Source organism: Dermacentor albipictus, chromosome 1, assembly GCF_038994185.2.
Source record: "Dermacentor albipictus isolate Rhodes 1998 colony chromosome 1, USDA_Dalb.pri_finalv2, whole genome shotgun sequence".
NCBI lineage: Eukaryota > Metazoa > Arthropoda > Arachnida > Ixodida > Ixodidae > Dermacentor > Dermacentor albipictus.
The window spans coordinates 384,770,273-384,782,278 of NC_091821.1; the positions used below are offsets into that span (position 1 = coordinate 384,770,273).

General features: G+C 43.6%; 2 protein-coding genes across 2 annotated transcripts in view; both read right to left on the reverse strand.

Moving 5' to 3' along the window:
• The window catches only part of LOC135902421 (ankyrin repeat and death domain-containing protein 1A-like), a 36,936-nt gene extending 30,488 nt beyond the window's left edge, over positions 1–6,448 (reverse strand). The window contains exons 1-4 of the mRNA XM_065432467.2: positions 6,123–6,448; positions 3,838–3,941; positions 3,618–3,716; positions 515–613 (exon numbers count right to left, since the gene is read on the reverse strand). Of these exons, the coding sequence (XP_065288539.1) occupies positions 515–613; positions 3,618–3,716; positions 3,838–3,941; positions 6,123–6,270 (450 nt within the window). The 5' untranslated portion in view covers positions 6,271–6,448. The remainder of the gene's footprint in view (positions 1–514; positions 614–3,617; positions 3,717–3,837; positions 3,942–6,122) is intronic.
• A 2,539-nt stretch (positions 6,449–8,987) lies between these two features.
• Positions 8,988–9,488, reverse strand: LOC135902481 (ubiquitin-ribosomal protein eS31 fusion protein). Its single transcript, XM_065432585.2, has one exon. It carries the CDS (start codon positions 9,456–9,458, stop codon positions 8,988–8,990), a length of 471 nt encoding a protein of 156 aa, XP_065288657.1. The 5' UTR covers positions 9,459–9,488.
• Positions 9,489–12,006: the final 2,518 nt, after the last annotated feature.

Here is a 12,006-nt window from a genome sequence, read left to right on the forward strand (position 1 = left end):
AAAGAGAGATAACCATGATGTCATGCTTAGCACACAGCACTTGTATTTGCAGACTTGCTTTCAGTCCAACAATTTCCAAGCAATAAAGAATAAAATAATTAAGCATTCACATAATGTTTTTAAATACAGATGTGTATTATTGCTGTTTACGTTATGACAGCAGAACAGCAGAAGTTGTCACGAGAGTTTGAAAGCTGGTAAAAAAAAAAAGCAATATAATAGTGACCTCAGAAGTTTTCTCCAACGAAACTTTCAAACACAAATGTCTCACAATTTAACTTTCCTGAAGACACTATAGTACAGCAAAAGCAAAATGCCAGCTTTTCAGGTGAAACTAATTTAAAGAATCGGAACGCTCAGCCCATGTGCCGATATAAAGAGGGGATGCAGAAAAGGTATTTACACCATCAGTTGTGCTGAAAAAATTGTGCCTTCAGACTGCACTTATTGGACAACATACATCTACTCAGTTTTTCAGCCATGAAGAAGAAAGTCAGGCGACCAAATTACTTACACGGTTAACTGCTCGGCAACTGGCCCCGCTTTCAACGAGTAGCTGAACAGCACCGCAATGTCCAAACCACGCCGCCATCAGCAGTGGTCGCATCCCATACTGCAATGACATTTCCCAGTAGCTCATTAATGCAATGAGCATTCACAGTCTAAAGCTAAAGGGACTACATTTAGGGAACAGAAGAATGTAGCGGTAGCGCTCATACTGCTATGCCTGAAAACAAATTTTAGGTAGCCACTAATGATACAACTACAGACAATAGTTCAATGAGCTATTTATTAGGAACAACTTCGGCAAAGTAAGGAGCTGGGAAAGAGATGTCCGAATATCAAACGACCATCCTAAACTCTCCCTTGCGTACTTCATCATTAAGATGGCAAAGTAGTCTGGTTCAATGCTTGAACCCTGATCAAAAGCTGTACCATTAAGATATATTAATTAAGCTTATAGCTAGCAACTAGCCACCAAGTGAACTCCATTTACAAATGCTTCATGGATACTTACTAGTGCTTGTTTGTGTGTGTTCATGCCATCAATAAAAATTTTAGTCCAAACACAATAACAGTACTTGCTATCTAAGCAGAGCAGACTGCCTTGATATATACAGCTTGACTGGAAACTTCTAGAAATTCAACACTGCATTTCTGAAAGTTCCAATTACTGGATAAAATGGCTGTTTTTTTGGTGATAAAACAAGAAAACAAGTAGCATAAGCAGCCCTCGAAGCAAATTGTGGCCATACATAATGACATAGTATGACCCATTAATTGCTTTCAGGCTCTTCTTCTTGGCACATGGTGTACGACGACCCAGAGTTCTCTCTCCTCCACACCTCCTAACTCGCTCAAACATCCCATTCCCCCTTCCCTACACCTGGGAAAGCTGGACCGTGCCACTGCAAGAGCTACGCTCCTCACTACGGCCTCTGCTGATCACCCACATAACAGGTCACTGGATCCAGACAAATGGCCTCAGCATCAATGCCAAGGTCTTAGCTAGACTCCCATAGTGAGAACTCAGATTCTAAGAAATAAAGTTTCTCTCTCTCTCTATATATATGTCTTTTTCTGAATCAATGCATGTCTCAATGCAACCAGGTCCATAGGCAGGTTGCGAACGTAGTTCCCGCGCCTACTAGGGCGCCCCTCGCGGCGGCGAGCGCGGAACCGGCACGATACGACCGGCCCGCTTGCTTTCGGAAAGCCTGTCTGTGCACTGTTTCGCGCGTAGCTGTTGCCTTTTCTGAGCAATGCCGAAGTGCAACCCGAGCTGTTTAGAAGTGGGCTGCAACAGCACGTACACCAACTCACGAGGAACAAAGTTTTACAGGTTTCCAAGCCGACCGTATGAAGCAGAACGGCGTCAACACTGAATAGCGCTCGTCCGACGGCATAAGCTGTTTTATGTACCGGCGTTATGCCAAGTGCGTTATAACGCTGAATTCTTTGCTTTTACAGCAATGATGGCAGCAACGGGACACCTGCAGTCAGTGGCGTAGCTAGGTCGTCTGGCACCCGGGGCCCATAGGTCTTCTGTCACCCCCCCCCCCCCCCCCGTGTTTATTCGAGGAAGGCGAGGATAACAATTTCCGTGTGTCTTCAGACGTATATGACACCCCCCCCCACTGGCCCCTTGCACCCCCCCCCTTTGCTACGCCACTGCCTGCAGTGCGTACCAGGATATGCAGCAAACATAGTTTGTTCCCACACTGTACCGCAGTAAAGCTGTGGAACTCTTTCCCAAACACCTCCCATTGAAACAGCGCTAGGGCTTGCTGAGAAATTTGAGGAGGGGTTGCAGCCGGCTGAGCTGGCATATACCCTTCTGTGCCCAGCATATCAACTAAGAGGCAGTTGAGATCACCAAAATGCTTGACAATGTGGTTTAATGGAACCTCCTTTGCACGCACTGAAAAATCGCAACATAAAAGTATCGCTATTCCAGTAACTTGGGCGAAAATATTTTCCTAGTGTAGTCTAACACAACAGGTAAGCTCATCCCCTTTTTTGTGTTTGGTGAGAGCAACGTTAGAATACCTGGGGTAGGTCTTACAAGTCGTTCGTACGCCCCACGTTCTTGGATGAGATGTTTTGGATTCGTATTTGCCGTCCTGTATGTACAGGGAAACTACCGCGGCGTCCTTGCACTTCCCTGCGATGCCAGCACGGCAATATTATCGCAGCTCCCCACTAGGATTTGTCTGTTGTCGCCGATCTTCAAGAATCAATGTCGCCTATAATTTCATGCCTCCACACCGTAGATAACGAAGTAACTTACGCTGAGCTTCACGCATCTCGCTGGTGCATTATTTTTCGTTTGCGGAATAAACCTAGCAGTCACTTCCGATCAGTGCGAGTTCAACACTTCCCTCACGCCGTAGACGTGCCCCACTTCAAATAGACGACTTCCTTTCTCTAAATTCTTTTCACGAAAGAAGCTATGAGGATCTTGTAATTCCCGAAACCCGGTTAAAATTAATATCGGCACGCTGTTTCGCACCATCGCTACCATTTGACAGGGCGCAAAACACGTAGCGCGAGCTGCTGACGCCGTGAGTAATCCTACCACATTCGCGCAACTATTCGTCAGATGGTGCTAGCGTTCGGAAAGCCAGGGCGCCGCCTAGCACTTGCAACGTGCCCATTGCAATCAGGTTCATTGCACCCCATCTTACTTCTCTGAAGAAACTGATTTGGCTCCCCGTTTGTAACATACTTTTCCTTTGTGTGATGAGACCTTTGACTCCTTTTAGTATTCTTTTGTATTTAGTATGACCTGCTGCGATTTCTTTTTTTGTTCCTACTGCTGTACTCTACTGTGCGTCATTGTTTTACGTTAATCTTTGTAATCTGTCATCCTGTTCCTATTTTCCTCTTCACTTCGCCTCTTATCTTCAATTTCTGTTTCTATCCCCTTTTTCCTGAAGAGTAGGCATGCATTTGCCCTTCTCAGTTACAGCTGGCTTCCTCCCTTCTTTTTTTCTCTGTCAGTCTTATACTTATTCAAACTGAACAATACTAATAATCAAGAGTTGAGTCCCAATGGTTGCAGTTGTCTGCAAATTGCAAAAAATAAAAAATCAAGTGCAAGAACATTTATTTACCTTGTCTGTCACCTCCACATCACATTTTGCCTGGATGAGGACAGCCATCGCGTCAAGGTGGCCATGAGCTGCAGCCCAATGCAGTGGTACCCTCTCCATCTAAGGAGTCAGCAAAGGGTTGTAAACTATGAGTTTTACAAAATATTCTGAGTGGTGCTTTCAGACTATCTCAAAAGCTCTGCAGCAATGTGAAACCTGCAGTATGCTGGAAAGAACTTACATGTGTTCTTGCGTTGGCATCCACTTTCGATTCAATAAGGTGCTTAAGTGTTGCAACATCATTCTTGATTGCAGCCTCATGGAGTAACAATTCATTTTTAATGCCTGCAAGTAACAGAAAAGAGCTTTTGCAGTTCTCTCTCATGATTTAAACTACAAACTTGAGAAGCAGATTGTTTTGGCAATTTAACACAAGCGTAGTGAACCAGAAAATGGAATAAGAACAGCAAGAATAATCTGGCAGGTCAGGTGGCCAATAACACATTTACAAATTAATGGTATAGTTGTACAAATGGGCAATGATGGTTTAAGTCCTAAACTACCAATATTGAGATAGACTCATCAGGCACTCTGTACACACATTGTCAGACATGTCTATCCATGTTGCAATTGCTCTTGCTTGCCAGACTGCACTCATCAGCAGATTCCAGGTCATGCAGATGGGTTTGGTTTCTCAAACATTTTTGAATGGCTCATATTGCTTTCACTATCATGCTGCAGATGAACATACTGACATCTACACATGCGAAAATGGAAAGCCTCTTATACATAACATTATTTATAGCTATCTTGTGTGACTATAAAGGATAAACCATACCTGCCATGTACTATTCAAGCCAGGGTATTTATGTGTACAAGTGTGTGTGTATGAGCCAACGTAGGCAAATGCAGAACCCTGAAGCATGACGGGCTTTCCAGAGAATTTTAGAGCAACCTAAGTGTTGTACATAACAGAAAAACAATTGGATTATCTACCAGTGACGACTTAACTATGTTGCCCATGGCCCAGCCATAAAATGTTTCCTGTTTGAAAAGAATTGACTTATGATTCTTAGAATGCAGTCAACACACACATGAGGTGCAAGGTCACATATGAAGAAGGATTTGCAGTGTAATGATTAGATGTTTAGAACACACAGCTGAAAAATAGCCTTTGCGACACCGTATCACACTAAATCTTCCTCACTGTGTCACCCATGTGACATCAGTGATGCCAGTTCTTTTGCAGGTTTTAACATAAATGCACTAAAATGCTTAGCCAAAAGCACTTTCACATTATGATACTACAGAACAGGAGGCCACTGCAGACATAAGAGAAATGTGAATGCAAGGAAGTCAGCCTCTGAAGCAGGAGCCCAGTAAAGAAATAGCAAAAGGCACGTTTGCGGGTGGTGCAGGGCTTGAAAAATGCTTTCGTACACACCTGCAAATGCAGAATACCCACTTGGAAGAATGAGAGCCTTAGATAGTCTATGCTGCATGAAATATTTATCGCTGATTCGAATTTATTGCTGTTATTCACTGTTTGTCATTCCGAAAATGCCCCTCCTGCTAGGGCCAAAGAATTGGCCTGCAGTATGGTTAAATAAATAAATAAATAAATAAACACTGCACTTTCAACGACGTATGCTCCATCCATTTAATTATGAAAAACACCTAGGTAAGAAATGCTTCTAAGTTAAATTATGGTAGAATAAAAGGATGGAGTAATTTCGCACATCTTTTCCAGAAAGAATCAAAGGCGATAGATAGGCTAGCTACAAGTAAGAACACTCGCCACAGTACCGCAGTCCTTTTTTTTTTTAAATTTGGCTAGCAAACCCGACGTTGCAGGTTCGACAACCCGCTGCAGCAGTGGTATTTCGATAGAGGCGAAATACAAAAGCGCCCGCAATCCGACGGCAATGAGACGATGCGCGCTAATGCCAGTGCGGCTTTCTTCAGAACATGGGAAAAGCTTAGGAATGGGAATAAATGAGTTGATGTAACGACATGCAAGAGGATAATAGCGGTGTTCAAGTCTTGCCTGAGTCGACGTAATAATCGTCGAAGTACAGCACATGTATGACGGGAAGAATAAATGCTTCGGTTCAATCACGCACACCGCTACTTCCGCGGATTATTAAGCACCCAATAGCCTAAAAAATACACAGAGTGGACATGAACACCTTGGATGCGCCGACTAGTATCTTATTCCATCTGCACATAAAGTTAAACTCCCACTCATCATCAATCAACAAGTTGACTATCCAATGAGCGCACAACTCGGCCATCAAGATCTCGGAATCTGGAGCCGGCGGCCTGCGACTTCTCAGGCCATAAAATACCCTGTGAGGAGATCTGGGCTCTTGATCTTTTTCTCTGTCGAAAAACTGCATTTGCACATCGTTACGGCAAAGAGCTGCGCGGCACGGGGGATCACACAACCGCTCGTATGGTTCGCACACGGTGCTGCGGAAAGCAATCGGATGCGCTACGAGATTTGCAGGAGTGAATCGGGCGCACCTCTCGAAGTATGACTGAAGTTCAGTGGCACAAGATCGGTTTCGGGCACCCTGCTAGAAGCGACGGAGGTTCGTTTTGAGAGACGGCCGGACACGTCGGACGCCGAGGCGTCCATGCTGGAAGCAGCGCCCTCGACAAGGCGTGGCATACGTTGACCGGCTAAATACACCAAACACACAATTCGTTTATGTTCAGCAGCATCGCAAAGCAGCTGAGCCTACGAGACGACGTCGACTGTGTACAGCAGCAACGACGACATTCTCAACACTCGTCAACTCTCCCGTAGTTCCCAAATCCTCCGCTGTCGGGCCCGTCGGGAGCGTCGGGCTCCAACCCGTCCTAGGGATCCAAGTGCTAAACGACGCCAGTGGCGCTGACGGCGCTGCTCGTCATCCAGCGGGTCAATGCTCGCGCGCGGCGTGAATGGCACCTGGCAGCGTCCTGCTGCAGCCGCCGTAGCAGCACTGGGTTGCCAAATACTGACGGAGCGCGCTGGGCAAGAGTTCAATGAATGTCCTTTGCTTTCAGTGAACCGACATTTATCGTTACCCTTTCTCCATGCTACCATTCCATGTTACCGACGCTAGTTAAACCTTTAATTATGTTACTTGCTGCGTCTCCGGAGTTCGAATAAGAGTGCTATCTCCAGACTGGGCAACTTTTTCGCAGTAATGAATAAAGAAATGAAGCTGAAATAAGTCTGCGGGTTCGTATTATTTCGCAACATGTAGCATACATATTTGGTTCAGTGTGGAAATGACCGCAGTGAGAATGAACTCCTGATCACGCTCGTGAATCTTTCCATAAATCCTTAATTAACTGCGCATATATAAATGTCCTTGTACTTCCGATGAAAACCAAATTGGACTTGATGTTCCTTATTTTTTCTTTTTTTTCTGAGACAGCTGTTGAGCGAGTGTTATAGAATCATTACGAAACTTCGCAGGGATATACGAAGAACATTATGCAGGCGTAAACATGAGAATCGGAGGGAAAATATTGGGAGTAGAGACTGTTAAAGTTTCGCTATTCGCAAATAACATTAGTATAAAAAATTACTGTAAGAAAACTAAAAATTCCGTTGGAGTGATATTTCGAAATGTGTTTGGAGGGTGTATACATATTAAATACAATTTCGGGAGTTTCCATAGAATATTCTGGAAGTCAAAAGAAATTATTAATGTGGCTAAAACAAAAGTAAATGAAAACGAAAAGTAGGATCAGAATGATCTTTATGTAGAGGTATGTCTGACATTGCACACACACACACACACACACACACACACACACACACACACACACACACACATATATATATATATATATATATATATATATATATATATATATATATATATATATATATATATATATATATATATATATATATATATAAACCAGAAGAAAGGGGGTTAACCGAGGGGCCCAACATAAGAAGCCAACAAAGATTGACACCAATGACAACGTAGGGGGAAATTACTTGTACTTACTAAATGAATTAAAGAAATGATACATTAATGGAAATGAAAGTGGGTGAAAAGACAACTTGCCGCAGGTGGGGAACGATCTCACGCCTTCGCATTACGTGTGCGACGCGCCGCCGTTTTCCCATCCACTTTCTTGGGTGTTTTTGTTTCCTACTAGAACCCTGGAAGTGTTACCAGTGCCAAGTGCTTTTTCTACAATTACCGATAATCCAGAAAAAAGAAAACATTGTATTTAAGACCTCAATGTAGGAATTACTGATTAAAGCGAATTTTTCATCAAAAAAATTCTCATACCATGAGGGCGCTTCGAATTTGAGCACAGGAGTGAAACTATTTCATGCACAATAATTCACCAGAAAATTATTGCTTTGGTTGATTAGTGCGAAACTTCCTTTCGGTAATACGAGAACAGCGATCTTTCATTAATATTGTTTATTGCTTTTTGTTTCAATCCGCAGCACTTTAGCTAAGGGAATTCATCGTAAATTTCAGCATTATTAACCTTTTTCTATAAAGAAACACAGTGAACTCTCACTTCACTCAACTTCAAGAAACAAGGAAATAGTTCACTCAACTGATTAAAGTTCACTAAATTGAATATTCGCTAGAATATGGAATAGCATAGGGCTCAACAGATATCGAGTCAAAAGTGTGAAATGCAATTTATGGAGTTATGTACATCAATATATATGAAGTGCATAACAGTTACATTGCAGCCTATCTCATTTTGAAAAAGAAATCTGTGATTTTCATTTGCACTTACGCTCTTAAAGCCCAAGAAGTAACAGAGCTGTCCAGCGAGTCTATGTTTTTGTGCACTTCCTCTGGCACAACCTGTTGCTGAGACACTGAAGTCTCGCAACTTTCCAAGGCATCCTACAGCTTCAGCTAGAGTTAATGATTTGAATCTGCCTCTGTCATTGCATCTTCTTCGTCGCACTCTTCTTCTTCTGGATGAACAGTGGAAACAATTTCCAGATCTCATAGTCCGGCACCGGCAACGAGCTCACTGTCACACTGTACAAAGTCTTCTAATAAAGCGTTACTTCGAAGTGTTGCCAGGATCCACGGATCAAGTTCATTCAAGTGAAATATTCGCCATTCAGAAATTAATTTAACTGATAGATTTTTGCATGAAATGCATAAGAAAACCGCCGGGGACTTTCTAAAAGTTCGTTATTCTGGAATACTTGTTAAACTGACGTTCGTACAATTGAGAGTTTACTGTGTAATAGTTATTGAGGAATATATTCTTAATATGGGGCTTTATAGGTGTGTATAGTAGAGCATAAAGATACTTTGAGAACATACAAAACTGAAACGTTCTGTTAAAATATTGACAAAGTTGGAAAAATCAGCGTTTTGACTGATACTGTGGCTACTTCTCGTCGGGCTTGTTGTAGACGTAGGTCAGGCAGCACTTGCCACAGTACTGCCTGTCAAAGTGCGCGGCCATGAAGACACCCGCTCCACAGTCCTCGCTGGGGCACTCTCGCCTCAGGCGAGTGATCTTGCCGTTCTCGTCGACCTTGTAGAATTTCAGCACAGCCAACTTGACCTTCTTCTTCTTGTGCTTGTTCTTCTTGGGGGTGGTGTAGTTCTTCTTCTTGCGCTTCTTGGCTCCACCGCGCAGCCGCAGCACCAGGTGCAGAGTCGACTCTTTCTGGATGTTGTAGTCCGACAGTGTGCGGCCATCCTCAAGCTGCTTGCCAGCGAAGATCAGACGCTGCTGGTCGGGCGGGATACCCTCTTTGTCCTGGATTTTCGCCTTGACATTTTCGATGGTATCACTTGGCTCGACCTCTAGGGTGATGGTCTTGCCAGTGAGAGTTTTCACAAAGATCTGCATGGCGACAATCCGCCTTTGCGTCACACCGTCACACCGCCGGTCCAAGTAAAGATATAACCGATTGATGACTGTATAGTATGTGTTGTTACCAATTTATTTAGAAAGTTTTAAAAGAGTAAACTTTGTCTTAGGCGAGAAAAAAATTACTAAACTGAACAACCCTTAATCTAAATTACTAGCTCTATGAAACGGCCATTACTTCTGCAAGAAACCAACATGATTGATCGAATAATTATAATAAATATGCTGATTAACTTTTAATTAGTTAATTTCCGGCACATATATCAAACTACGTATTGTAGCTAGTGAGTATGCATGATGTATCGACTTAGAATTAATTCTGAGGGTGTCATCGGTTTCGAGGTATGTGCCGTCAAACTTGCGGTAAAAAAAATGCACTGTTGTCCCGCTTACATTTTAAAGAAAACGTTGTTTTATGCATTGAAGCGCACAAGTAACTGGAATGCCAATGTATTTCGTCGGATGCTTTGAAAATTAATATGTTGAAAATGGCGTAGTCTTGAGCATTCGCTTTAAGTGGATACGCCTTCCGAACTCAATGGCTACAACTCGTAAATTGAAATATGTGCTGCAAATTAAATAATTATAAGTGTAATCAGCGTAATTAGGTTATTTATTCAATTAAGCATTTTGGTTTCTTGTAGATGTAGTGGTCGCCTCATCGAGTAAGTTCGATCAAGGGTTAGAATTGGTGCAGCTAAAAAAAAAAAAGACACCTGTATATATAGCTAAACACATCATCCCGGTATCCAAACCACTCTCAACCTCCTAAAAGAAATATATTTTCTATTATCATTTATTCCCCTTATCCCCTTTCCTCTGCACAGGGTAGCCAGCCGATCTGAGAACTGGCTAACCTCCATGTTCGCGTCACGTTTGGGCTAGATAGAGGTATTTATTATGATAGAAAAGCTGAGAGGTCGTCCTGAATCAATGTTCTGACCTGCTACTCGGCGTTGTGGGAAGGGGAAAGGGTGTAGACAAAAAGAATAGAGAAGACGTTGATTATGAGGATGAAGATGGTGGGGAAAGTTATGCAAGCTCCAAAGTTTGAGGCCTTGACATAGGCGGAAAGTTTTCATTTCTCCGGGTGAAAGGGGGGAGGGGGGTGTATAGGCTGGGGCCCGACCAGCTATCCGAACCACATTATATATCTATATATTTATAAACGACGGGACGTCACTACAATAAATATATATATATAGAAAGAGTGACAGTGCTATAGTGAGAACTCCTGAAGAGCAGCGTGTATACGAGGAGCGGCGAAGACAACAGAGACAGAGACGACAATGTGAACAACGGCGTCGGTCTCGTGCCACAGATGAACATGGTGCCCAGGACGCTCAGCGCAAGCGCCAAGCGCGGGAGGATGATGATGAGTGTCGCGACGACGAAAACGCGGCAGAACGACGAAGGTTCAGTGCAATCAATCTTTTCATAGATGCAAATTCTGAATCTCTCGACTCAGATTTTGGATTTAGTTGCTCCGTGTGTGATCGACTGTGGCTCCAAGTTAAGTGTATTTCGCTTGTCTTTGTTCACTGTTTACTGGAAAGGGTCGTCGTCTTTGCTTACTTGCTGCAAAGCGTTGTCGTCTGCTGTATAGTGCTCCCGAGCGTACTTTCGAAAGCGCCCGCTAGGTGGTCATCGGTGCACTGCGCGTATAAGTTCGATGGGAGTGACTATAGTCAACCTAAACGCAAGAGGGGCAAATGATGAAAGGAACGTAAAAGCATGCAACTTCTTGAATATATACGAACTACGCTAAAGACCCACCACCCAGCGGTTGTAATTACCACCTTACACAGATGGGGTGATTATAAGTGTTATGAGCGAACACGTCGCTCGGTAATCCATCTCTCGCCGTATCAGTAGAAACCACCTTTCGCAATCACGAACGGGGAGTCCCCTCGAACGTCCTCCCTGCGTCGGCTCGCACCCTCGGCTCGTCGTCACGCGAGGCTGACACGCTCAGACAGTCAGTGCAGACTATAGCGAGTGGCGATCGATCAAAATAAATTGGTTGTTGACTATACACAGGGCTATGTACTGCAGTTTCATCTCAGTTTCAAGAATGAAGCCGCAGCCGTCGGCAGCGGCTTTATCCGGGGCCGCAGAGTTCCGCGTAAGTACGTTCGGTGCTTCAATCATTCACTCGGTTGCCGAAAAGGAATGCACGAATGCTTTGGTGGTCAACAAGGTGGTCAGTCTCCTGACTTTCCGAACGTCTGTGATGCACCGACTGTGGTCACTGATGAATGAAGGAATTCGTCCATCACGCGAACTGACACGCCTTCGCGTCAGGGAAGTTCTGAACTCTGAATCCACAACCTCTTTTGATGTGTTATGTGCTCAAGTTGTTTCAGAAGAAGAACTCTGCGCCTGCATGTCTCACCGGCTCTGTTCAATCCAACAACATAAATATAATTATAATCTTAGCAGAGGGATGGAAGTGAGGCCCGCATCCTGAAAGTGGCCACACCGAAATAGATTGTGCAAGCTCATTAACAAATGCGAGTATTTGAAT